Source organism: Pseudomassariella vexata (assembly GCF_002105095.1).
Source record: "Pseudomassariella vexata strain CBS 129021 chromosome Unknown BCR38scaffold_10, whole genome shotgun sequence".
NCBI lineage: Eukaryota > Fungi > Ascomycota > Sordariomycetes > Amphisphaeriales > Pseudomassariaceae > Pseudomassariella > Pseudomassariella vexata.
This window is the reverse complement of record NW_024467965.1, coordinates 2,197,331-2,223,919: the sequence shown is the minus strand read 5'-3', so window position 1 is coordinate 2,223,919 and position 26,589 is coordinate 2,197,331. Positions and strand designations below refer to the sequence as shown.

The window sequence follows — 26,589 nt, the reverse complement described above, 5'->3', positions numbered from 1 at the left end:
ACTCTTTGCGACGTGCGACGAACCTCGAGGCCCAGCGCGTTCCAATGGGCCCTGCGTTACGTGTCGCGCGGATAGAATTTGCCATTGCTTCCACATCAGCAATCCGGGGCGGAAACGCTCGTGCATCTAAGCCCAGTATATGCTTGATAATTACCTCCTCTTCTAATTCTGTCATAGTTCGTGAATTGGGCAAAATATCGCGTCGGAAAGGTACGCCGTTTTTACGCGTTTGGAGGGTGCTTCGGGTGACTTGGTACGTTTTTGCCGCTTGTCGGAGACTAAGTTTTTGGTCATTTTTGAGAGCTTAAAGGGCTAGTATTAAGTCTGCTTCGTTGTATGACTTTGCCATAATTGGTTGTTGAGAAAATCAAAGATTAAGTTGGCCGGTCGCGTTGGCGCATGAAAGTGGCCAGCTCGGTGTCATGGCCAGCTCGGTGTACATTCACGTTACTATTATTACACTTAGTATGCCTGCTCATTCGTCACATAAGCTCCAGCCTCTCGATATAGGCTGTTTTAGGGCTTTGAAAAGGTCGTACGGCAAAGAAATTGAAGACCTAATACGGGCGCATATAACCCATATCTCGAAGGAGGATTTCTTTTCGGCATTCTATAGGGCGTATCGTACGACTATACTAAGTCGAATACCCAGGCATGTTTCAGGGGGACAGGACTTATTCCGTACGACCCGGAATATGTGATTTCACAGCTGGATATTAAGCTACATACGCCTACACCTCCTGGGAGCTCGTCTGGTGCCCCCTTAATCTGGGAATCAAAGACTCCAAATAACCCAACCGAGGCGCAATCCCAGTCTGAATACGTTAAAAACAGAATCGTACAGCATCATAATAGCTCCCCGACGACAATACTTACGGCTATTGACCAATTTTCACGTGGTGCGACGGCTGTTATGCACCGGTTAGTTTTACTTGAGGATGAGGTCACTGCACTTCGGAAGGCTAATCAAGAGCTAAGCCGTCGTCGAAGGACTAAAATCGACAGCTACAAGATGGAGGATCTCTTAGTTTACGAGACGCTCAGGACTTACAGTCTCAACGGGATATTGAACAGCAGCTACAGGATGATATACGTGTAAGTCGTCGTCGTACGAGACCGGCCGAACCACGCCGACGGCGCTGTAGGATCTGCGGAGAGCCCGGACATAATGCTCGTACTTGTGAGAATGATGAAGATACGTACGAGGAAGAGGATTCCAATTAGTTTGAATTATTATTTTTTAGTTTAGTTAAGTTATTGAAGTTATTCATACGTGTCAGAGAACAGAATGCCATAGGCACCAGTGGGTGTCAGGACACTGAACGCAGGACACCGGTGGGCCGCCGGAGGGGTGTTTCGGACAAAAGACTCCCGAGTCATGATTACAATCTATGTGAAGCTTTGGGATAACGAGAGTCAAGATCCTTGGCATCGCCGACCCTGCTGTTATGCCGGGTCCAAGCGGCGGCCTAGCTATCTATATAAGGACCATCTCGAAGTAGGATAGGGAAGGAGTTGTCAGAGCCACAAGTGTCATCCGAGGTGGGCCGGCTTCCACAAGGTAGGAAGCCGTTTGTGGCGGCTAGAGAGCCGCTTGTGGCGAATGAGAGCCGTTGAAGCCGTTTGCAGCGGATAGGGAATCGCTTGGTTGCAGATAAGGAGCCGCTGTCCAAGATATTGGCCGAAGTCGGGGGAACACAGACATACGGAAGCAAACATCCAGAATCCAAGAGAGAACCTCGGCTGGTTATAAGTAAGGAGTCGAGACGGAGGAAGATAGAGAGGGCAGAGATCAATGCATCACCGTGGGCACCCCTACCTGAGACCTCCAGTGACCACCCGGTGCTACGTAGGAGGGACGCCCGTTACTCCCCATCACTCTGTACTATTGCCTTCGGCCTAGCCGTACCCTGACAATACGGTGCCAAGAAAAAGTGGCCAACTTGCTTGTGGGGTACGTTAGTTTTATCTTGATATTATATTAGTACATTAGGCTTCTATGTTCAGGTGAAGAAATTGTCAGATAGGGCACCTGGTTCCTAGGTTCAGAAATAACATGGCAGTAGAGAAGACTATTGTCACTTAAAGTTCAGAAGGCGAAAGGAACCCCTCTTCTCAAAAGTAACACCAAAGTTACCGACATGTTCTAAAGCATCTATAAAAGGCAGAGCAACGGGAGTTCGCGAGAACAGAAGACACAGAGAACAACACACCTCATTCATAATACAATCCTACGCAATGCTGACTACTCGATTGGACACACGTGATATTCGACAGAAATAGAGGTCCTTTAGTAGGGATTAGTTATGTGCACGTGGGAGATGTCAGATAGGGCACCTGGTTCCTAGGTTCAGAAATAATATGGCACTAGAGAAGACTATTGTCACTTAAAGTTCAGAAGGCGAAAGGAACCCCTCTTCTCAAAAGTAACACCAAAGTTACCGACATGTTCTAAAGCATCTATAAAAGGCAGAGCAACGGGAGTTCGCGAGAACAGAAGATACAGACAAGAACACACCTCATTCATATACAATCTTACGCACTGCTGACTACTCGATTGGACACACGTGATATTCGACAGGAGATAGTGTCAGACGTTATAACTACCAAAAATACCTCATTCTACAACGAGTGGGTCCCTCGTCTTTTGACGGTCAATTTGGTCCAACAGATAGCTAAGCAGTTGGATGTGTATCTTTTCCCTTCTTGCCAGTATGATCTGCGTTTTCAATAGTAAGTGGACATGTTATTTCTTCGATGAATCGCTAGGTGCGAGTGTACTCTTTACTGTCTTTCCTGTAGTACGTTCTTCCTATTAGGCGCTAATAGTAGTATGAATAAAATTAGTACAGTGAAGATTAGACAGCTTATCGTAACAACCTTAGTAGTCGTTTACCTTATTAAGAAACAAATCCTTATGCCCGGATACCCATAATGACTTAACTAGTTGTAATACGTTATATATTTATAAAGAACTCCCTTTTTGCAATTAGTCCTAGGCTATGTCATAGAGGCGTGTTTTGACAGTGCAGGAAAAGAAGAAAAAAAACCAAGTGAAAAAGACAATAACGTCACCCACAGGTCAATGCCCCACACGGGTCTTTGCCCAACTTTTCACGACCTCCCAACCTTTCATCTTAGATAGATTAACAACAACCCGTATTCATCTAAGAAATTAACCAGAATTCTTTTCATTATCTTTTTCTACATCTGCCTGACAAGTTCGCGCATTATGTCCAGTTCCTCCGCAAATGCCACAGCGCCTAGCACCCGTTGCCCTCCTCCTTGTAGGACGACTACTTTCACCCTCCTCACTTTCCAAACCCGTATCACCCCTAATAGCTCGTATAACTTGTGCATCTTCTATATTAAGTGGCCCACCATACTGGATTTGCTTGGTTTTGGTTCAGCGACGTTTGCTTAGCACATGGTTAGTTTCACGAAGCTCTTCGTTCTCGCTACGCAAGATAACATTCTCTTGCATCATTGCATGCGTAGCCTTTGCAATCGAGTCAATTGAATGAAGAATACGCGTCGGAGAGCTGTCTTAATGCCTCTGAACGCTATTCTTAATCAACGTTGACTGCGATTCGGCTTCAAGGGTGGTAGTAGGTGTCTTAGAAGTCCAAATAGGGGGTAGGAGTTCTGGGTCGGCAGAGGGTGTACGCGCGACTTCTGCGACATTCAGGGCAGATATAACCCTGTCGGGGTCAAAAGGGACAATTCCAGCTGCTTCGAAACCAGATCTGATGTTTTGTTCAGTAAAAGCAGCGCCAAACCCCTCCAAAAAACCGGTAAGGAAATCCTCCTTCGCAACGTGGGTATGATGCCGTCGCATCAAACCCTCAACAAACACACCGTACGCCCGTTTCAAAACACTAAAAGGCACCAAGTCGAGAGGCTTGAGCTTATGGGACGAATGGGCAGGCATAGGAAGGGTAATGACGCCATGGCCCTTGCAGTATTGTTCGAAATCCATCGAGTGATGGCTTTCGTGACCGTCAAGGATCAGGAGGCATTTGACACCCTTCGTACGATCGCGTGTGTGCAGATCGAAGTGAGCTGCCCAGCTGAGACTAATATCATTCGTTGTCCATCCGTTGTGGGATAGATTAACGACCTAATTGCCCGGTAATATGGTGTCGCGATACCATGAAGCGAGGTGAACTTTGGCCGCGAAGATGATGTACGGCGGCACCGCCCAGCCTTGGGAATTGGCGGCCTGAATGACAGTAACCCATTCCCTATTGCCTTGCTGGGCTTGCTTAGGCCTTCCACGTCTTTCGGTACTCGTAACGACCATGCCGGTTGAGATCATGCCTATTAAAAAGCCCGTCTCGTCAAAGTTGTAGATATCCTCCGGCTGGATGCCTTGCTTCGCTATTGTGTCCGCAACACGCTTAAAATAACCGCGATACGCGACAGGATCTTCGCAGAATACCCGCTGGCAATCGATTCGACGATTTAAACGCGTCCGGAGGTCTGGTTGTCGCCGTACGAAGCTCGAGGCCCAGTTCTTGCCGACGGGTGACGGGTCGCGTCGGGGGATATTCGCCATTTCTTCAACGTATCGAAGCCGGGGAGGAAAAGTTCGCGAATCTAGCTCAATTACGCGTCGGGTAATCGTATTCTCTTCGGTTTCGGTCATTTTCCGTTTGGACATGTTAGTAATGTGTAATGGTTGTACGCCTTCGTAACGGCGCTTCAATGTCTTATGGTCGACTTTGAAGATTTTACCAAGCTTGTTCCAACTTAGGTGAGGATCGCGTCACTTAGTTTGGATGGCTAATTGAAGATTAGCTTCACTAGATTTGCGTGCCATGTTGTGGAAGGGAAGAATTGTATAAGTAAAGATGGAAAGTCAAGATTTCTTGAAAAGTTGGGCAAAGACCCGTATGGGGCAATGACCTGTGGGTGACGTTAAAGAAAAAACAGACAGCCAAATGGGGAAGGATCCGGGACGACGGAACGTGCAAAAATAGTCACATGGGGCCCTGTTTTGAGAAGATTATTTCCTGCGGGAAAGATTGCCGGGAGACCGGAACGGGGAAATGTATTAATATAAAGAAGTCGGCTGGTGTAGTTGGTCACTTCGCTGGTAGATAAGTCCCGATTTGAGCCTCGCCCACTTGGGTCGGTGACGAGTCGCGGGTTCGAATCCCGCAGCTGACACACAAGGGGGTTTAGTCAACCCTTACGGCGCGCTGCCCACCTTGTTGACTTCGCCTACCTAGCGATAATAGGGAGATTGGTGCAGTTTAGGATTACGAGCATCCTAGCCAGTCGACCATCAAGCACTACGTCGGCGGAATATAACTCGACAGCCGGTCCAGAATTCGAATCGTTAATCCGGCCCCTTATCGGACCTCGCCTATCCGATAACGCTCGTCGGCGAACCCGTCCCCTCACGATAGAAGGCGCGCAGCACGCCCTCTCGCCGCGATTCATGCGAGCGTCTAGACCACGTTACGGTCTATCCACTTGAGCGTATGGTTGAGATGTATACGCTCGACGAGAACCCCAATTAGCAGATAGTACGACTTGTCGCGACAAAAAATAGTCGAGCATCTTCTGCACATCAGCAGCATCCCACCCCTGAGGACGAATTTAAGTGCCACATTACCACACTTATCGGTAGTTCAGGCAGGGGTTGTAGCACAGACTTAGGGAGGGACAGGAGGTTTAGTAGTCGTTTGGCTACAAGTTTACCTGTATAACCGCCCGACGCGGCTTAAGGGCCCGCTATATCATCTATAGCCCCTTAAGGGAGTACTTGTAGAGGTACCGAGGGTTAACACCTACGGCGTATTTAATATTATTTTTTAATATAAAGAAACTATTCAAGTATCCCGTAGAGACCGCCAGTTCTCAGCGACCAAAGACCTAGCGAAGTTTAAGCAATACCAAAATCAGTCGAAAAGCGGCACAATCTATTTTGAACCCCGAGCCTTCGGTCCTTCTTCACCGGCAAAAATACACAGCGGCCAGTTGTCTCTTTAGCCAGCGTCAAAATTGTTCCCGACAGATAGGGACTTTGACAGTTCCACAAGGTTAGTCGGTTTTTTTCATTGCGGCGCAGCCACCCGGAGAGTTGACCTGGAACTAAAACAGAGAGCACGGCAAGCTGACTAAGTCATCTGAAGTCCCTTCGAGCCATCATCTGTTCAGAAACGAAGGATCATGGCTGCTGAAGCCGAGTGATCTAACATATCCTAGTGAACTGGGTCGGTTCATGTCGAGACCATCCCACTCACAAATCCCACCCTAGCATACTTAGGCCGCAATCTGATTCTTGACGAATGCGAATGTCAGAATGCGAAGTAGACAGTCGCAGATCGGGAAGTCACAATTAATCATGATTCGGGATCATGTTCAACGGGTGCGTTTGCCCGTAGCAGCAACTTGCCAACGCTGCGCTCAATCCCACCATCCGACATATATCACCACGTTTCTGAAGCCTAGGTTCCACATACAAATTCCCCTGCTGAACAGGGGCCCAGCCATAGGCAGGGGCTCCCGCGCGGCTACCAAGCTTCCTATTGGAGGCTTTGCACTCTTCCCGATTATCCGCGACTTTATCCAGCAGGGCCGACTGAGGACGAATCAGAGACTACTAGTCCCCGCATCGTCAACTCAAGGCGAGATGGAGTGCATGTTCGAGGCCCTGGGATGAGTCGGATTTTCATGAATTCTTCTTTCTTCGTTCTAGTGATCGCGCCATTAATATCTGGTCAGGCGAGATTGCCAACTGGACAGGATAGACTCGCAGTGGTTTAGGTCTGTGACGGACCACGGGGTGACGGAGAACCTGGGGAAGTGGGCTGCTCGTAAAATATGGCGGCAGAAGTTCTTGTCCACCTTCAAGTGTCGAAAAGGGGTTTGGGCAGGGAGCCGCCTCTGGACAAGCATGCGAAGAGCCGCTTTGTGAATCCACCATGTTCTGCTTGAGTCGAGATGCTGTGCCGCACCTGTACGAAAGAAACGCCGTGCCTTTGATACGGCTTCATTCAAGCTTTTTCTTTCCCTCTGGGCGTCGGCGTATGCGGTCCGGACGCCCAGCCATGCGAACTTGAGGTTGACAACGGAGCCAATCCCAGCTGGCTTGGCATGCAAAGCAAACACATGGTGTACACCACCGAGTGCAATATGACTCCTGTCTTTTTTCTTTTCCCTTTTTAACTATTAACCTCGCCTAGTTTTCTTTGCCCGGCCCGGTCATATTGGTCCTTGCGGTCCATTTCCCTCAACAGCGACTTGCGCATCGGGCCCAGATCCGCTGATCTCCAACCACCGTATCGGGTAAGATGCGAATCCAAAATCCTGGCTAAATCTGGCCCGTAGCCTGCAAGTGGTGTTCGCCCGTATTGGTCAAGCAGTACCCGCCTGCTCGCAACGATGCATTCGTGAGAGCCAACAGGGATGCGACCCCGTCTGGGGTTGTGATACATATATGAAGATGCATTATCCCTTCTGCACTCTATGTTTTCTCTCCATCAGTCTTTCTCCGCTGCACTGCCCTTCATAGAGTGACTCCTCCATTCTCCCTTTGACGACAACAAGCGGTGTGAACGCCCTTCAAGAATCTCTCCCACGCCGGGACTCACCAGCGCAACTTACCCACCATGGTCCAAGTCCCCACGGTGGTGGCCAAGGGCCAACAGACGAATGTCGCCGTTGCTCAACACGAAGCGCCAGAGTTCGAGAGGGTCGACTGGAAGAGGGAACCCAACTTGCGAAAGCTCTATGCCTGGGCCTGTGTGCTGCTCGTTGCATCTGCCACGACTGGCTATGATGGGTGAGAAGATGAACAAAACCACCAGTCACAATTTCGTACACCGTGCTAACGATACACCTTACTTCACAGCATGCTCGTCAACACATCTCAGCAGATTGAACTGTGGGCCAACTACTTCCCAGAGCATGATGACCCCAACCTGCTCGGTCTTCTGGTCAACATGTACAGCATCGGCAGTATTGTCAGCTTCTTCGTCACGTAGGTGGCCATGTCAAGTGCCTAACAATTCCTCCAGAACCATGTCTGACAGTTGTGGAATACAGCCCCTATGTCGCCGATCACTACGGTCGAAAGAAAGCCATCGCCACCGGCTGTCTCTTCATGATCCTCGGTGGTTTCATCACCGCCTTCTGCAACGGCTATAATAGTAGGTGTCTAGTTCATTCCCTAGAAACCGGAGAGACAGGAAGAACAAAAGAAGAGAAAAAGGAAAAAACTGACTAATGCTGACGATTTGCGTAGTGTACATTGCGGGTCGATTCTTGTTGGGCTTTGGCAACAGTTTTTCGCAGATGTCATCCCCACTTCTCCTAACCGAGATTTGCCACCCGCAGCACCGTGGACCCGTCACGGCCGTGTACAACTGCCTATGGAATCTGGGCGCCCTCCTGGTGGCCTGCATCGGCTGGGGAACGGCCCAGGTCGGCAACGAGTGGTCGTGGCGCTCCATCACCTTCATCCAGATCGTGCCCTCGCTGATCCAGATTGTCTTCATCTACTGGATCCCCGAATCGCCTCGATACCTGCTCTCCAAGGACCGCTCTGAGGAGGCCTTGGATATTCTGGCATACTACCATGGCGGCGGCAACCGGGACAACACGACGGTGCAGTTCGAGTATCGCGAGATCAAGGAAACGATGCGCATCGAAAAGGAGGCAACCCGAGCCACCGGATACCTCGACTTCCTCCGCACCAAGGGCAACCGGTGGCGTCTGGCAATCCTCATCTCCCTCGGCGTCATCTCCCAGTACAGTGGAAACGCGCTGTTCTCCAACTACATGAACATCATCTACGCTGGTGCTGGCATTAACGACCAGAACCAGAAGCTTGGTGTGAGTTCCTCCCAGTAGACCTAAGTCACGGTTGGCGCGTTTATTCTGACCCGAGATTCCAGCTGAGCACCGGCAAAACCATCCTTGATCTCATCGTCACCATCTTCGCCGCCTTGAATGTTGACCGGTTCGGACGACGACCCCTGTTTTTGAGTATGTCGCGCCACCCCTTTGCTCCTCATACCTTGTCACTTTATACGATAGACTGACACGTGCATTATCCTCTAGTCTCCGTCTGCGGCATGGTATCCTCCTTTGTCATTTGGACCATCTGCGGTGCCATCTACGAAAACTCGGGCGAGTCCAACACGGGATCGGGCTACGCCCAGATCGTCTTCATCTGGCTCTTCGGTATCTTCTACGACATCGGTTTCTCCGGCCTGCTCGTTGGCTATGCCCTCGAAATACTGCCCTTCCACCTGCGCGCCAAGGGCATGATGATCATGAACATAACCGTCCAGGCCATCCTCGCCCTGGGCAACCAGACCAATCCCCTGGCCTGGGCCAACTTACCCAATCACTGGAACTTTATGCTGTTCTACACGGTGTGTTTTCATTTCCTATTTCCCCTTTAACATCTCGGGTCAATGAATCGTGATTTCAGTCAGACTAACTAACATGTAAAAACAGCTGTGGGACTTCTGCGAACTTGTCTTCGTCTACTTCTTCTACGTCGAAACCAAGGGCCCGACCCTCGAGGAAATTGCCCGCATCTTCGATGGCGAGCACGCTGTGGCTCATATCAATATCCATCAGGTCGAAAAGGATATTCATGGCAGCCATCATGAGGATGAGATCACGGAGAAGGAGATGGTTTCGCCCAAGTCGGCAATCTAATACTATGGTATTGGCGGTGGGAATACAAAATTGGCAAACTGTGACTTACCCTAGCTTCTCACACCATCTGGTGAAAACAATCTCATCCTAATGCTTTCGATTGTCCTTTCGATCGTGCTGTTCCTCATTACAATTTTCCTAGTGCAATTATCCAACAGATATGCGGCATGGTTCTTCTGCTTCGCAGGTTACAAGCACATAACCCGGTGCGAGGGATTAGACATGAATGAGTCTACTGGGAATTTTCGGGATGGGGGCCAGCTCACGTGTGGAGTGAGATAAATTACATATTTATAGTAAGTGGCGACAGGGAGGCAGATGAACCGAAAAGTCTCATGAAACGGGTTGACTGCCTGGTGATGCTGCATGGGCTGTGCATAGAAGCTCGAAATATAGATAGCTCTTGATATAACGCCATGGGATTTATTTAAAGGATTGGAGGATAGTAGAATATAGTCAAAACCGGCAGTGCAATGCACGAGTGGTTGTAACGGGGCAGAAAAACCTAAGTCGCTTTAATGCAGTCGGCCGTTACCGCCCTTTCCTCTATACCCATACACTGGGAACTATGCCCTTTTTCGTCGATGATGCAGGAAACTTCAAGCAGGCCTGCCCTGGGGTAACCCCTTTATTCTGTTCACGAGAACAAGATTCTGTCTCTGGAAACCCGACGTAGTAATCAACTTTTCCGTCCATGGAACGCGTGCATGTATGCTGCTTGGCTCAGGGTGCTATTGGCCTGCGTGAACTGAAATCGCTGATGTACACTCGTAATGGAGTACGGCGATGGCGGTCACGAGGCCATTCGCCTCCATGTCGCAACCTTTAACTCAACACCGTCAGCCGCCGTTGTCTTCGGTGTTTCACGATCAGGAATTGAACCAGATCTCTTGAAGGCATAGTTGTATATAAGGCAGGGTGAGAAAAGGCCCCTAACCTCCGGCAAGCCGATGCCTAGAAAAAACGTAACAATCGGAAGGAGAAGTTTCACTGCACTAGTAACTCAAATGTTAAGCCCAAACAATCCTTATGGGTATTTGTCCTTCATATCTGAGAGCCCGCCAACCACTATCAGATCTTAGTAGGGTGTGACACATTTGACCAGGACAACATGCGAACCGTCGTTGACGTAACTTCGCTTGAGAAATAGGCGAGAAGTGTGTAAATGTCGAAGATCTCATTGTCGTGCCCAGGCTCGTGTCTCTTCTTGCAGTGAATCTCGATATGTCTCCGCCCGCAAGCCGTCGACACAGTACCCAATTTAAAAACAGTTGGGCCACTAACACTGAGGCCGCAGTCCCTACTGCAGCAATTGAAATCAAAAAGCGGCCCCATGCCTTCCATTTTTGTTTCTTGCTTAATATGGCCGTCGGATCCCCTGGGGAATTCATGGTTATGTACCGTTTTGGGTTTCGGCTGCCTAGGCCTCGTAAGTGCTGTGTCGGACCCGAAAGAGTCGGATACGGCCAAGATCAAGATTGCTTCGGTTGACACGACGAGCTCGATATCTAATCGGCTTTCAAGTGCGTCCGTTATCGAGTTAATATCGCTGTGCACCTTATGCAGTCTTTCCAAAATGGCCTTCCAGCGCAGCCATTACTCGTCTTGAGAGAGGAAGAAGACCTAGAACGGATCTGCTGTCTTCATGTGTGTGTTCCATATGTGCAAGAGCCAGATCAAGGGCTAGGACAGGCACTCCGAGATGTTCGTGACTGCTTGGGACGCGAAGCTGGAGAAATGCACGACGCCGAGTTCAAGGGGGAAAAGTTCAGAAATGCCAGCGGTACTGTAAACAGGGCCTATTATATGGCTTCTGTATATTCTGGGTGCCTGAAATTGCCTCAAGGCGCTCGGCAATAGCTTCCAGGGAAACATTAATCACCTCCTACAACATAATACCATCCGACCAACCCAACAAAGGTGCTACTCTATTAGGAGAACCCATAAGCCCTGAAAAAGTATCTGGTCAACTTCATCACACGTTATGGGTCAGGAATAGATCATGCCTAAGCTGGAGCTTCCGCAAGCGTTGCTCAACACACCCTCTGCTTTGACAGAATCGTCTTGTACATAAGGTCTGGACAGTGCCCAATTGGATAACGTCAACTCACCATATTGATGTCTAGGAGTCTGTTCCGTATAATAAAAAAATAGATCATATAGTCCTGGAACATATCTCGTCGCCACTGGTGTTGCTGACGTCTGTTATTCCTGGAGCTTTTACTCTCACTCGGCGTTCATGGTCTCCATCTGCATCAGGAGTCGCAGTCGACCATCAAGTCATCACCGCTATACGGCGAGTATGAGAGCCCGCCAACGATCGTCACCTCGATCAAAATAACGAAGCCAGGTGGCATCAAAATCAACCCAAGTAGGAGCGGAACTAAGTGATCGATATGTAGCGTTTTGTAAGATGGGAATACTTGAACGTATTATTTGTGTTTCCATTTTCTCCACCAGCGGCGAATTCCACGCTATTCGTCACTATCCCCATGGCTCCAGCCTGCTTTGGGCCCCTCATGTAAAGTGAGTGGTAACGAGAGTTGTTGTACATGTCTATTCCACATGTGACCAGTGCATCAGCGTGGCCATGGGAAAAGGGGTTCCTTCCTTCTTTGATACCAGTGTCTTGTCTGAGGAGTTAATCCAGTTGTAACTGCGAGACTGCCAGTGGAGAGGAAAGCTACGAGCAGCATATCGAATATGCAGACGGGAGAAGTACTACTGGATGTCAGTTTTGTCATTATCTGTATGATTTCGGCATTCTTCTGACCTCTCGAGTCTCCACGCTCAGACTTGTTCCTGTGTCCCTTTCCACCCACCCCGGGCTCCCTGCGTCGTTCCCCTCATCTTCACCCCGAGGCGCTGGAAGGAACCGACACGCCGGTCTCCTTTGTGACACTGTGCCACACCTGTCAAGCCCCCTGGGGTGGCAAAAAGGTTTCATCCGTCAAGCGCTCCGGCTAGCATTGAACGTAGAAGTAAATGCTATTAACTCCACATTTATTGAGCATTCTTCAGCAATTGCATGAGTGCGCTGGATAATGCGCGCTATAGCCTCTGAGGTTAGTTGCAGAATTGATTGGCCACAAAATGCCGGCTCATCCATCCGAAGTACGATCTCGCTCCTTGGCTACCAGCGTTCGTTCCAATCCGCTTGAGCACTATCCAACTAAACTAGGCAAATATGGGTAGAGATAAACTACGATTGCTTCTCAGGGGGATCACCGTAAACGACTGGTCATGGCTATTGAACCAAGGAGGCTTACAGCATTCGCTCAAGAGCATGAAAAGTATTACAGCCAAACGAGTATCTAAGACTGCCGGCCATATTCTGACCGGAAGAATACGCCCCGCATATCGTCACCAGTACAACAACTTAAATTAAAACGGGTATATTGATCCTATAGACCGGAGTATCTTTAGCACACCAAAGCACAAAGTAGCCACGTCCCTACCTGAGTTATATTGCCTCAAGACGTGAATGAGGCTTCGCTAGATCCAACAAAGGAAAAGCCCAACCCAACAACGCCAGCTTGGGAAGCAGCCGTGAAATTGAGACCATAGAGCATGCTGCTGACCCACCAAACAGCATCAGAACATCTGTTAAACAAAATAGCAATCCAAGGTCCCAACTGAGATTGCTCACTCGGTTTAGATCTCATCGTCGACGAAAACATAGCCATCTCCATCCCGGGTCGCCTCTGAGCCGAAGCCGGGCACGGCACCGCTGCCGGACGAGTTCTCTAGTTCATTAATGCGCTGCATAGCCTTCTTGAGTTTCTCCATCTCGCACTTGAACTGGTCGCGTTTGGTCGCTATGGCATCGTCCTCTTCCATGAGATGCTCATACATGGCAGGGTCTACAACATCGGTCAGTGAACAATTTCCTCGAGTTTAGGGGCTAGGGTGGGGATGAAGGCTCCAACTCACTCGAATTCATGAGACCTAACTTGTCATTTAAGAACATCTCCAACGACGGCCCGGCCGCCAAATCGCGGAAGAGTCTCGAATTAACACTCAGGGTCACACTCTCGACAAATCGCATGGCGGCCGTCATGTAATAGCCTCTAACCACAGCCGCAACCTTGATCTCAGTGGCGTAAGGGTCCTCCTTGAGCTTGGCCAGGGGCTCGCGCAGTTTCTTGCGTTCTTCGGCCCACAACTCCTCCGTCATCTTCTCGACGGGCGGCGGGTGATAGTCCCACGCATGCCCTAGCGACTTGATGCGGCTGATGTCCCGCACCCGTCTCAATACGTGCTCCTCGGCATCGCGGTAGCGGTTGTACGCCTCGACGTTGGTGGTATACATCTGGTATTTCTCTGCGTCGAAGAGATCGATAACCTTGCTGCGCTGACGCACTTCCATCTGCTGGATGAAGGCGTCCAGGTGATTCCTCGCCTGAATGAAGATCATGCGGTTGGAGAGGGCGCCCAGGGCGTCGATCAGTGCGTTGGAGATGAGACCTTGAAACAACTCCATGGTCAGGTTCATGTACCGGTCCAGGGGCTCGCGCCACTTCTCGATGGCAGAGATGACGAGACGGTCATACACCTCATCTTGTACAATGTCGTGCGGCATACCGGCACGCTTGCTGTTGAGGATCTCGGTGCGGATGTTGCGGATGTTGAGACCTTGGCGGCCAAGTTGGTGGAATTGCTCAAAGGGGGACGGCGGACCCGAGGGCGCCTCGGGAATGGGCGTGCCGCAGAAGCTCGCGGATGGCGAAGGCCGCGAGAAGCTGGTCGCTTCCTCGTTCTTGACTGGCGTGAGGACGTGCGACTCTGGGCGTGGCCTCTTGGGGGTCGGGCGAATGGTGGAGTCGCTGGCGCGAGGCCGCTTGCGCGATGGCGTGTCTGCGGCCACGAGGGCAGACGCGGTGGACTCTTCATCTGAGGCGGCAAGCTCGATGAGCGGCGTGGGTTCGCTATCCTTGACAATACACGTCGGCTTCATCTTAGTGATGCACGACTGGAACTGCTTGTTCAGGACATCCCACTTGGCCTGGAACCTCCGATCCTTGATGGCATCCCTGACGGTGTTGTAAAAGGTGTACAAGCTCGTCTTGACTTCATGTTCAACATTGTTGGGCAGTTCCGGAAGCTCGGAAAGTTGGTGGTGGATGGTGCGCAGACGCTCGTGGATTTTGTGCTTAATTGACGGCAGGCTGCTTGAAAAGGCATCGCCCAGTTTCTTAGAAAGGAAGTCCTTGAGAAGCTCGACGCCGCATCGGTCGGTGAATTCCTGGAACACGGGCGGCCAATTGTGGATGCCCTCGTTGAAGAACTTGTCTTCCCACTGTGCTACGCTGCCCAGTCCAACTTGGGCATCGTGGGGGCGCGAAGTGATGAAGAAGCCCTGTCCGACCGGGTGCTTCTCCCCGCGAAGCATGGAGACCCATTGGGCCGTGTTGTCGGCCTGCACCTTGTCGGCTTTGGTCATGACGCCAATGGTGCGAGCAAGCGCCTTGGCCTCGCGTATAATGCCAAGCGAGATGGAATTCTCGGGGTCCTGGTTCATTGGAACGGCCCACATGATGATGGCCTGCTGCCGGCGGACGTAATGGCTGGTGAGATTTCTGACCACTTGGACGATGTATTCGTCCTCCTCGCGGGGCGGGGACAAGAAGACACCAGGCAGGTCGTAAAAGCTCAAGTCGGGCAGACTGGGGCCCTTGATCTCGAGCGCCACAATGTTTGGCGAGAACTGGGCCTCGGTTTCCTGCACGGCATCGGCCAGAGATGTCTCCTTGGCGTAGGCGCCTTCTTCGGGGACAAAGAGCTCGAAGCTGCGGCTAGGGTTCAAGATGGCGACCTGAGCCCATCGCAGGACCTCCTCGATGTCAGCTTTGTCGTAGATGGTCTTGAACACGCTGGCGATTCGGTGAGATTTCTGGATCCAGGGGGCAAAAGGGTGTTGCTTGGTCACGTCAGATTTCTTGATGCGTCCGCTCTCGGGCGGCTTGTAGTCGTACTCCTGCTGCAGCGAGACGGTGCACGACCAGCCATTCGGGTCGTTATTCCGACTAGAGCTGAGGCGGATGTGGATGGGACACCGCGTGCAGACACCACCACTACGAGGGAGGTCAAGTTCAGCAAGGCCTGACATGAGGCTGGATTTGCCTGCAGATTGGTCGCCAACCATGACGAGCTGGCCAAAAAGGATGTGAGCAGAGGGGTGGAATCAACAAGTTGTGGAAAGGATGTATACATACCTCGGGGAGTTCGGCAACATGTTGCACACCAAGTTGCTGCAGTTCGCCGAGTGTGTCGTTGAATCGCTTAATGACGAGTCCGATGTCAGAGAAGCTGGTGTGGGCAAAGCTGCGCTGGAGGAAGCTGCCATCACCATTTTGCGACGAGATGCGGCCACCGCTACCGCCACTCGCAGGCCGGCGTCTCATTTGCTGCAACCTCACCGAATCGTCGTCGAGGATAGTGCTGTGTCCGGGTATTCGAGGCTGGTATGTATCCACACTAGCTGTAGCCAGGTTAGATACCGCAATGGTATGTGGATTGGAAGAAGCAGGCGAGGAAGGGTGTACAGTTAACCAAACGGGAGGCACGGATCAAACGAGGCAAAACAAGTACGAGGAGTATGCAGAATAAGGGAAGCATGAAGTATGAAATGGATCAAGAGCAGACGATCCAACCTAGACCTAAATGGAGGTGGATGAGCTCAAGGTAAGGTGAGGTGATAGTAATACAAAAGAAAAATCGCACGTAACTTGAAAGGGCACTTACGGGCACCAGAACGATGGAATGACTGATTCAATGAAGGCGCAATTGAGCTTCTTAAAGATCGAGAGCCCGGCTCGTGTAAAAGAGCCGAAGCTGGAGCTGCCATGGTGCCGGTGGCCATGGACCGAGTGGGTGCAGGCGAGGGAGCTTCGGACGGGGGTTCATGCTTGACGAACCCGCCACGATGAGCTCTCGGTGCAGGTGGCATGCTCATGAGTACTACAACTTTAATCAGTAAGATATCTTCAATGGTTGAAAGGGCTTGATACTAACAGGGAGTCGACTTGCCTAGTACGGCCTAATACCAAGGCAGGCAGCCTAGTTAACTATATCAGTAGTATCCTGTATGCCGCCTGTGGATGTGTTGTTCGTCTTGTTTGCCGCAGTCGAAAAGCCGTGTCTCTAGCTTCGCGGTAATAACACAAATCCAAACACCAGGAACACAGATGGGATGACGAAAAAAACAGAGTGGGTTGATGTAGACAAGAGGAGAGAGCACTGGGGAGCTCAAAGAAGCAGTAGAGACAGAGCTCAAAGATCCTCCTGAATGGCCGAACGAGAACTCGAAAACTGTTGATCCTTGCTAAGGCGAACCGTGCCGACAAGGGCGAGCACTAACAGTGGCTATCTGTTTCCCGAGGTCTTGGAACCATACAATGTGGGAACCGCGACGTGATCAATCGCTAATTGCGGTGGCTGGGGTCTTCTAGCTCAGTGGGGCAATTATCTCAGCAACTGTTTCCTCCCACCGTAATTCACAGCACTCCACCCAATTTCGTATGAAGTGCCGTGCATGTTTGCAATCGCACATGCAGCTCTCAGGAAACAGGGGAGGACTAGAAGCGCTCGACGCGTAAAGTGCTTGCAGCTCCGCTCTTTCGCGTTTTGATTACGGATCTTACACAGTGGCTTTTACCCTAAAGTGTACTGCAGATGTACGAATGACGGGGCCTGTCAATCAGAAATAGCATAACAAATCATCCAATTACATCAAGCAAGCAGCTAAGATAACCTGCTCGCATACTTGCCAATGCTGTTGTTCACAACTATTGCAGCCAAATACACTCGCTATTATCTACGGTCGCAACTCAGAGTGGCCATCATTGCAATCCGTGCTTCAGGAAAAGGAGGATGGTGTTGGCGATGCCGAGGAACTGGCCATTGGCAGATAGGAAAGTATGCTGATGCTGATGCTCGATGGATTGCATGTACACGCTTCAAAATGGCTGAGGAGCATTTGTTACGACATCTGGTATTCTCTACCACTGTGACGTACTCCCCGTCACAGGTGACTAACCGCTTTCTTTCTTGTCGACGCCTTCTCTTGTATCCAACTGAGTTTTATATCCAGCATTTGTCAATGTTTTAAGCGTTTATGTACAGATATATATGATTGAATCCAGCATGTCCAATGTGTCCAAATATTTCATGGTATCAGTCAGTCATCTGCATTCTGTTAGTTACGTCTAGGCACCATACATGTCATCCATCTCATACCCACGGCTATTGCTCCTCCCAATAATGGGCCCGCCCTCTTCCTCATCCCGCACCCTCCGCCATCTTCTGTCGTCCCTATCTCTGTCATCTGCTACCACTGGAGCCGGGTGGGGCGCATCGCAGTCTCTGCTCCCCAGCCGAGGCCAGTACCGCCGGTACGTCCAGAAAGCCACCAGCAGCCCCAGAGCCGATCCGGTGCAAACGTCGTACACATCGTGTCTGTAGTCCTGGCAGCGGCTGATGGCGATCATGGCCGCGCCCACCAGCGGCGCGAGAGAGACAAGGGCCCGGCCCAAGTCCCTCTTGTCGCGAAAGATGCGCAGCTGCCCGGCCAGGAAGAAGGCCGTGTACCCCAGCCCGGCAAAAGAGAAAGACGAGTGCCCCGACGGGAAGGACCGCCATCCGTCGTGGAGGGTGTGGTGGTTGGTCTCGGTGCAGACGTCAATCGAAACCAGCGTGTCCTTTGGGGTGCCGTCCGCGGGCTTGCATCTCGCGATCAAGTCGGGCCTGGGCCGACCCACCATGTTCTTCACAATGTCCGTCAGGAAGGTCGTCAGGATCAGGGCGATGGCCAGGCCGAGGACGGCGGAGTGGTGCTTGTGGAATGTGGCGCGGGTGAGGCTGTTGTAGACGACCAAGAGGCCGAGCGGGACGAAGAGGGCGTACACGAAGTTCATGGGCACCGAAACACGCTCGACGGCAGCGTGGGGAAACGAGATGGCCAGATTGTTGATGTAGAACATGCGATGGAAGGGCTCGACGACGAGGACGATGACGAGGTAGGCCGCCAGGAGGAGAGTGAAGCCCAGGTAGTCGGGCGCGTACGAGTGCTGCGTGCCATCTGCGTCGTTAGTCGTCTGGAACAAGTTCTCGGATTCGGCACAGATAAGAGGATATCATCCAAGGAATCAATCAATAATGGTGGCTGGCACCAATTGAAATGGAAACCCCAGATGAGCCAACTTCACACGTACCGTCCAGAACCTAGCCACCGACCCAAGGAAGCCGCCGTAGTTGCCGATGCCATTGACATGGGAATTGTTGTTGGAATTGCCCGCGTTCGGCGGTGCCATGGCTGCAAGTCACCGGCGACGAGTGCTCTTGATGATACACCACAGCATTGCTGGGGAAAAATACTGAAATAGGGTGCGAGGTTGGGGTCAAAGTACACAGCTTCAAGGCTAGGCCAGATCGGAGTGTTCAATTCGCAATCAATCTCTAATGGCACCGTTATTTTATATACCGGCACGATGGCTAAGCCCTTTGCGGCAATGTGGAGATACATCCACTTGAGCGGTACTTGGCTGGCAGCCGAGCTACCTCTGCACCTATCACTAACCTAGTCGGCGCAAATGCACTGCACCTACGAAGGGCACTGCATTGATGAATCGTATTGCACTGGCGAACGGCTCTGTATCGTTGTATTACAAAGTAACTCATATGGGAGTAATGCGGCGTGACCCACTGTATTCCAGAAGAGGCTTAGCTACTGTGCCAGTATAGAAAACTACATGGCAGACTTGTCGCACAGCCTGCAGGACTTATTCCGTACGACCCGGAATATGTGATTTCACAGCTGGATATTAAGCTACATACGCCTACACCTCCTGGGAGCTCGTCTGGCGCCCCCTTAATCTGGGAATCTGATACGTGACCCCATGGGGGGTTGCCCTATAGCTAGAGATAAGATAGATAAGAGCTATAAAAGAGCTCTGCCAGGCCAGAATAGCTGACCTGGCCATCCTTTCCCAATACAACAATTCACACCCCATATGCACACGCATCAGAACCAAAGAATCGTATAGCATCAGAATAGCTCCCCGACGACAATACTTACGGCTATTGACCAATTTTCACGTGGTGCGACGGCTGTTATGCACCGGTTAGTTTTACTTGAGGATGAGGTCACTGCACTTCGGAAGGCTAATCAAGAGCTAAGCCGTCGTCGAAGGACTAAAAATCGACAGCTACAAGATGGAGGATCTCTTAGTTTACAAGACGCTCAGGACTTACAGTCTCAACGGGATATTGAAGAGCAGCTACAGGATGATATACGTGTAAGTCGTCGTCGTACGAGACCGGCCGAACCACGCCGACGGCGCTGTAGGATCTGCGGAGAGCCCAGAAATAATGCTCGTACTTGTGAGAATGATGAAGATACGAGGAAGAGGATTCCGATTAGTTTGAATTATTATTTTTTAGTTTAGTTAAGTTATTGAAGTTATTCATACGGTGCCAAGAAAAAGTGGCCAACTTGCTTGTGGGGTACGTTACTTTACTTTGTTGTTTGGGATAGTACGTTATTTCCACGCGCTTGCGTCCATGTACATACGGAAGGTGCAGCACGAACACGAACGATACAAGATGTATATTTAACTATTGTGGCAACCGGACAATATCCGCGAACCCGCGAGTATTATCAAGAAACAAAAACTCGTCGGAATCAAATTGATAGAAATCGACCGAACTCTGTCGTGAGAGTCCCGATTATCGCCTGCCCCCGTCTTGCCAGATGTGGATGGCAGACTGTTTCAAAGCTACTTACTTTAAGTATCATACCTGTCCCAGACAGTGCACAGCTGTGAATTCTGATTGTCAGCTACTCAAGCTGGCCAACACAAGACGTCTCACAATGATCGGTATCCTCCTTGACCTGGCCAGGCACGGGTGCATCTGTCCAATTTCCGTTACCGTGGGCCACGGTGGTCGACAACTACACGATGGAACGACTCCAGTACGGCGTGCGCAAGAGTCATTGGATGAAAAAAGATGTACGAAGATGTCAAAATGCCACAGTGGTGTATGTGTTTAGGTATGTCGAATATATTGGTTGGAAAGCGGCTTTCAGATTGATAAGTCATTTATTTGCTGGGGGATTGAACAACAATGCCGTCAAAATCGAAGATCGAGACGCCACATCTGCATATGCTAGAATTGAAAATTCCCAGTTGGAGGTGTGTATTTCAGATGTCTCAGCGTCAAAGTTTGTAATGTGGTTTAAGCATGGAAAATGTGCCCTCAAATTGGTTGCTTGAGGGTGAGTTGAAGTTGACCTGATAATGTACGACCCCACCTTTCCGGCCACCCATCTTTCTGGCCACCTAATCTGCCAACTACAACAACCTCCGGCACAACAGATTATCGTCGGTATTGGCTATTATTATACAATGCCTCGATATTCAGAAAATTCGATTCAAGGCGCTCTCAACGATATCAATCAAGGGATACCCCAGCGCCAGGCTTCCCTCCGATTGGGCGGTCCACGCTCTACCCTCCAATTACGACTCGGCGATGGCCTCAGCCTTTCTGACGCGTCAATCGCGTCGATGAAGCTATCTAGGGATCAGGAAGACGCGCTGATTGGATGGATCCTCGAGATGGATCGCGAGGGTCGTAGCCCGTCGGTGCTATTCATCGCTAAGATGGCGTTAATTCTATTGCCTCAGGATCGTCGATCAGAGGGCCTCGGTCGCCATTGGGTTCATCGCTTTATTCAACGCCATCCAGAGGTCGGAAGTATCCAATCTCGACGCCTCGACCGTCAGCGATTTGATGGCCTATCGACGCAGAATATCGACGATTTCTTCGAGACGTACGAAGCCTTGATGTTAGCTCACGACTACTTTCCACACAACGTCTGGAATATGGACGAAACAGGCATCGCAATTGGCGAAGGGATCGAGGGTACAGTGTACGGATCGTCAGAGAAACGGACAACATTGGTTCGGAGTGACGAAAGCCGCGAATGGGTCACTATATTACATGCTATATCGGCGATGGGTAATTCGTTGACCCCAGCAGTAATATACACTGGCAAGAACCTCCAAGCCCAATGGTTTAACGATTGCGACGATATACCTGATTGGCAATATACTTATTCGTCCAACGGTTGGATCAGTACAGATATCGCCGTTCGATGGCTTCGTGATATCTTTATACCTCGTACACAACCAGTTGATCCCGACGAGCAGCGGCTCTTGATATTAGATGGTCATATCGCTCACGATAACGTCGAGTTCATGTGGTTAGCCTATTGTAACAAGATCTCGTTACTATTTTTAACAGCACACTGTTCTCACGGGCTCCAACCTCTCGACGTCGCCGTATTTGCTCCATTAAAGCGGTACTATCGCTCGTTAGCGACATCTCTCTCGATCGAGTACTGTTCTGTTCCATTTAAAAAGTCGACGTTCCTCTCGCTATATATCGAGGCATATACGAAGTCGTTCACGATCAGTAATACACAATCAGGCTTCTCTGCAACTGGAATATACCCATTAGATCCATCGCGACCTCAGTCGACGATAGCCCCCCTATCAGAACGACCAACTACACCAACAACAGCTGGTAATTGGCTTGATCCGACAATAATGGCGACGCCAGTGACTAGCTTAGTAGCTAGGGAGAGTCTGGCAGCGATTACGCCATTGCGATCGTCGCAACGGCTATTGTTTCGGAAGCTGACTCGTCGGCTAGATGTACAGAGCGTCGAGGTCGCTACTTTGACCCAACGTGTATACGCATTAGAAGCCGAGATAACTTCGTTACGCACCAAACCACGTAAGAAGGTACGATTAGGGCCTAATGAACGATTTGGTAACATTGTACAGATTAAGGAAGCGATGGATCGAGCCCTTGAAGTAGAACGGCAACGAGACCAGGTACAACGTCGGAATCAGGTAATACTGGACCCAGCTAAGGCGTCAGGATCTATCAGATCTATACCTCAGGAAGCCCTGGAGCACAGCTTTCTATTAGAGCTGGTTGTATCTGAATAGCTATAATAGTACGTTGAATACACTGTTTCAAATACCTTCAATTGGATTGTAATGTGGCCGGAAAGGTGGGGTCCTACGTTACCGCTTGAACCCGCAGTGGTATCCGCTCCGGCAAATCCCGCCACCGTCACCACGTAGGTGAACCAGAACCACCAACGCAATCAAGTTCCCTGTCCAATCCTTCAAAACCTTTTGCTCATCTCGTCCCAACGGCGCAAAAGACGCCAAAATATGCTCAAATCAACCTACCAACCGTCCAGCTCACCCCTTCCCCCACTACCACCAGGCTGGACCGAGCACAAGGCGCCAACAGGTCACACGTACTACTTCAACCAAGCAACCCAAACTTCGACGTACACGCGCCCAGCTTCTGCTCCCGGCGTTGTCGCCGAGCACAATCCCCATGCCAGCTTCCAGCAATATTCTGCCGTCCCGAACCTCGCCGACCCCGCTGTCGCCAACGCCTGGCAGGCACAGTATAACCCCCAGGCGCAAACCCAGCCAGAGCGCCCGCGCTTTGGAGGCCGAGGTGGTCACCATGGAGCACCAGACGCGAGGAACCGCCCGCGCCCTGAACCGCGCGACAAACCGAGATCCAAGGTAGCCATTCCCGGGTGCGAGCCCTGGATTCTGGTGTACACAAAATACGGCCGGCGGTTTGCCTACAACCCCGTCAAGAAAGCAAGTTTCTGGCGCATACCCGAGAAGGTCATGAAGAGGATATTGGATCTGGACATACAAAGCATCCAAGAGAAGGCTGGAGCGGTGGTGAAAGGCGATGGTTTGGAGCCGATAGTGGACAAGGAGAGGCAAGCACAAGCCGTAGTACAAGAGGAGCTGGAACAGGAACAGGAGCAAGAAGAGTTCGGCTCAGATTACGAAGAGGTGGAGGTCACAGACGAGGAAGATATGAACGCTAGAGAGGTCGACGAAGACAACGAACATGCCTCGAAGCGCCAGCGTATCGAAGACCAGGACCAACCCTTTCCTGTCGAGTTCAGCGAGGAAGACATTGCGTTCCAATTGCAAGCCATGGGTGCCGACTACGGCTTGGAACCAGGCGAATACGATGACGGAGACCCCTCAGCCTGGCCTGAAGGAGCTGAGGGGATTCCACTGTCCGATGTAGACACGCAGAACCTCTTCAAGGACCTGTTGTCCGATTACGGCATCAGCCCCTTCTCGCCTTGGGAGAAGATCATCGAGGACGGCAAGATTGTCGAAGATCCGCGGTACACGGTGCTTACATCCATGAAGGCGCGACGCGAAGTCTGGGAGGAATGGTCTCGAGAACGGATCGCCGTCATCAAGGAGCGGCGGGCCAAAGAGGAGAAGAGGGACCCCCGGATCCCGTACATGGCCTTCCTGCAGGAGAAGGCCAACACCAAGCTGTACTGGCCCGAGTTCAGGCGCAAGTACAAGAAAGAGCCCCCGATGCGAGACATGGCATTGAGCGATAAGGAGCGTGAGAAGTGGTATAGGGAGTACGTGTCTCGCTTGAAGATGCCTCAGGATACGCTCAAGAAGGACCTGACGGCTCTGCTCAGAAGCATACCGGCCAAGGACCTGAACAACAAAACCTTGCTCGAAAGCCTGCCGCCACAAGTTCTCGCCGACGTCCGTTTCATAAGCCTGGACCCGCAAACCAGGAATCCGCTTGTCGAAGGGTACATTTCTACGCTGGACCCGCCACCCGAGGTCGAAGAAGTGATAGAAGACGAGACAGTTCGAAAGAGCCGCCATGAGCGGGCCAAGAGGGAGAGAGCGCTTGCCGACAGGGAACGTGTTGTCGCTGAGGAGAAGAGGCGACAACAAAGACAACTGGCGCACGGGCGGGCGATTCTGAGAGAAGAGGAGATGGAGCTGGAACGGGCCATGCGAGTGGACAAGAAGGGATTGCAGAGTCAGTTGATGGCTGTCAGGGAGAAAGACAGCGAGAGCAATCACTAAACTGGACAGTGCGGGCAAGGAAGGTACCACTGTATTGATACCCAAATATGAAATTGTGTTTCTGCTTCATTGCGAATGTATTCGTACCTTCAAGTCTTGGTGCCAAGAGCATCTACAAATCTACGTTAGAGCTGTACATAGCCGTTTGCTCGTTTCATATGCGCCTGCGACCTGCTCTCCTGCTCTCCTGCTCCGCAGATGACGGCTGATCTGGCAAATTTCAAGTGAACCGAAATAAAGCCGCTTCCCGACATCTATTCAAATCAACCAGGTATCGAACCAAGTGACAGCCTGCAGGAAAGCCTGTTCCCTGGCATACTTCTCGACCTTGTTGCTCAAATCACAACGGACCGAGAAGCCGTGAACGACCTGGCTGTAGAGATTGATTTGGTAAGGATGGCCCTTCTCGGCGAGGATCACTTCGGCACGGTGGCGCTTGTCGGTGGGGAAGATCGCGTCCGTCTCGGCGGCGGCGATGGATAACGGGGCCTTGAAAGCCCTGAACTCGTCCTCGTCAACGAAGGAGGGGTGCGCCATGAAACCGACTTGGATGGAGGGGTAGTGGCGTGCGACATACTGTTATTTATGCTGTCAGCTTGAGGTTTACTATGGAATCTTCATGTAGCAGACACACCTTGGCACCGAAGCAGTACCCAACGGCACCCAGCTTCTTGATGCCCTTCTCCTCCGTCAGGTACTTAATTGCCTCCTTCACGATGGGATCGACGTGCTCGGCCGTGTGGGGATTGTCGCCTGTGCTGCCCTTGGTGAGCCAGGCTATGAAGTCAAAGTCGTCGGATCGGTTGAGCGAGAGGGGGTCGCCGTTGAAGACGTCGATGATGAGACAAAGATAGCCTGTACCGCGTGTCCGTCAGTTTCCGACGCCACAAATATACTTGGTCCTGGCCGACAAAACAGAGATCCTCAAAGAGATCAAGCTGTGAGCGGGGGCAAGAGAGGAAAGGCCACGAACCGTTGGCGGCATACTGGTCGGCCATCAGCTTGCTATTCTGCCAGATGCATATGACGTCGGGGATGAAGAGGATGCCGGCATCCTTGTGCACTTTGGACGACTCGGGGACAGCCAGATAGGCGTCGTACTTGCCAACCTTGATGTCCTGGCCGGTGGGAGTGCCTCTGTGGTATCAATATTATCAGCGCTTGCCATTTTATGTATGTGCGACTTCAGAATGCTAAGCTGAAGACGAAATGGCTGTCTGCGAGACATTTTGTTGTGTGTATCTGAATTGTTTTGCGGGCATTTGTGTCCATGCTGCGTTGCGTCGTCCCGTAGCCGTGCTTAATAAAGGTAATGGTAGATGCTGTCCGGGAGTTGGGAGAAGCTGGGAAGTTCGAGGTTACGTGACGTGATATGACATGCACAGAAACTCAATGCTGCCAAGATGGCGGGGTAGATCGAACTCACTCATGCTTGACTCCAACGGTGCAGCATTTCGCAGGGGGGTATGCAATGGTCGCCATTTTGACTTTAAATTGAAGGATGTGAATCTGGCGAGAAAAATTGAACAAGAATTTCAATGTAGAGAGCGCTCGCGATAAGAATCTCTGAATGAAATGTTATTCCCTTGTCGGCAGAGTCGGAAGGGGTTTAAGTAGCCCAAAAGGGACAGTCCCTTATCGAGGGTGCTTAGGGTATACTGTTGCTTGGTAAGATGACGACCTAGATGGGGGGTGGTGGGGTATTGACCGTTGGCAGTTGACGTTAACAGGCTGTTCACTCCGAAGGCAGCCAAACATAACCCAACCGACGCCGATCTTCTCGCCCGTTGAAGCCGCAGTGATGCCGCTTGGGTGAGGTGAGTCGTACTCTCTCCACTGAACTCAACTCACACCGTTCTCGACATCTTGGAAATCGAACATGCCGAGCTGTTGACAGCAGGGAAGCCCTGCCTGCTAGTATTGCGGGAACCAAATTCAA

General features: G+C 51.0%; 5 protein-coding genes and 1 non-coding gene across 6 annotated transcripts; 3 read left to right on the top strand and 3 right to left on the bottom strand.

Annotated features, from left to right (window-relative positions):
• The first annotated feature begins 5,069 nt into the window (after nt 1-5,069).
• BCR38DRAFT_t240 lies at nt 5,070-5,172 on the top strand. Its single transcript has one exon. It is a non-coding gene; the product is annotated as a tRNA-Thr (tRNA).
• Nucleotides 5,173-7,622: 2,450 nt separating this feature from the next.
• Nucleotides 7,623-9,684, top strand: BCR38DRAFT_411646 (general substrate transporter; the record flags this gene model as incomplete). The annotated part of the gene is made up of 7 exons (XM_040858594.1): nt 7,623-7,795; nt 7,865-7,993; nt 8,059-8,162; nt 8,258-8,847; nt 8,910-9,000; nt 9,076-9,392; nt 9,478-9,684. 7 exons carry the CDS (start codon nt 7,623-7,625, stop codon nt 9,682-9,684), a joined length of 1,611 nt encoding a protein of 536 aa, XP_040713881.1.
• Nucleotides 9,685-13,063: 3,379 nt separating this feature from the next.
• Nucleotides 13,064-16,202, bottom strand: BCR38DRAFT_39863 (P-loop containing nucleoside triphosphate hydrolase protein). Its single transcript, XM_040857695.1, has 3 exons — nt 15,900-16,202; nt 13,618-15,835; nt 13,064-13,547 (listed from the first exon to the last, which is right to left on the bottom strand). The coding sequence occupies exons 1-3, from the start codon at nt 16,086-16,088 to the stop codon at nt 13,339-13,341; spliced, it is 2,616 nt and encodes an 871-aa protein (XP_040713880.1). The 5' UTR covers nt 16,089-16,202; the 3' UTR covers nt 13,064-13,338.
• Nucleotides 16,203-17,648: 1,446 nt separating this feature from the next.
• On the bottom strand, nt 17,649-19,143 carry BCR38DRAFT_441212 (PAP2 superfamily protein). The gene is made up of 3 exons (XM_040860759.1): nt 18,897-19,143; nt 17,923-18,752; nt 17,649-17,871 (listed from the first exon to the last, which is right to left on the bottom strand). Exons 1-3 carry the CDS (start codon nt 18,993-18,995, stop codon nt 17,868-17,870), a joined length of 933 nt encoding a protein of 310 aa, XP_040713879.1. The 5' UTR covers nt 18,996-19,143; the 3' UTR covers nt 17,649-17,867.
• A 3,745-nt stretch (nt 19,144-22,888) lies between these two features.
• Nucleotides 22,889-24,706, top strand: BCR38DRAFT_441189 (uncharacterized protein). Its single transcript, XM_040860758.1, has one exon. It carries the CDS (start codon nt 22,932-22,934, stop codon nt 24,648-24,650), a length of 1,719 nt encoding a protein of 572 aa, XP_040713878.1. The 5' UTR covers nt 22,889-22,931; the 3' UTR covers nt 24,651-24,706.
• Nucleotides 24,707-24,779: 73 nt separating this feature from the next.
• Nucleotides 24,780-26,318, bottom strand: BCR38DRAFT_39741 (dienelactone hydrolase). Its single transcript, XM_040857665.1, has 4 exons — nt 26,077-26,318; nt 25,624-25,787; nt 25,285-25,505; nt 24,780-25,226 (listed from the first exon to the last, which is right to left on the bottom strand). The coding sequence occupies exons 1-4, from the start codon at nt 26,130-26,132 to the stop codon at nt 24,909-24,911; spliced, it is 759 nt and encodes a 252-aa protein (XP_040713877.1). The 5' UTR covers nt 26,133-26,318; the 3' UTR covers nt 24,780-24,908.
• Nucleotides 26,319-26,589: the final 271 nt, after the last annotated feature.

Coding starts and splice junctions, on each gene's coding strand:
- BCR38DRAFT_39863 (XM_040857695.1), bottom strand. CDS start 16,088: ATGAGACGCCGGCCTGCGAGTGGCGGTAGCGGTGGCCGCATCTCGTCG. Junction 15,836..15,899: donor ATGTTGCCGAACTCCCCGAG/GTATGTATACAT, acceptor CTTTTTGGCCAG/CTCGTCATGGTTGGCGACCA. Junction 13,548..13,617: donor GTTAGGTCTCATGAATTCGA/GTGAGTTGGAGC, acceptor CCGATGTTGTAG/ACCCTGCCATGTATGAGCAT.
- BCR38DRAFT_441212 (XM_040860759.1), bottom strand. CDS start 18,995: ATGGCACCGCCGAACGCGGGCAATTCCAACAACAATTCCCATGTCAAT. Junction 18,753..18,896: donor CGGTGGCTAGGTTCTGGACG/GTACGTGTGAAG, acceptor GATGGCACGCAG/CACTCGTACGCGCCCGACTA.
- BCR38DRAFT_441189 (XM_040860758.1), top strand. CDS start 22,932: ATGCTCAAATCAACCTACCAACCGTCCAGCTCACCCCTTCCCCCACTA.
- BCR38DRAFT_39741 (XM_040857665.1), bottom strand. CDS start 26,132: ATGGCGACCATTGCATACCCCCCTGCGAAATGCTGCACCGTTGGAGTC. Junction 25,788..26,076: donor ACCGTTGGAGTCAAGCATGA/GTGAGTTCGATC, acceptor TTGATACCACAG/AGGCACTCCCACCGGCCAGG. Junction 25,227..25,284: donor GGTACTGCTTCGGTGCCAAG/GTGTGTCTGCTA, acceptor CATAAATAACAG/TATGTCGCACGCCACTACCC.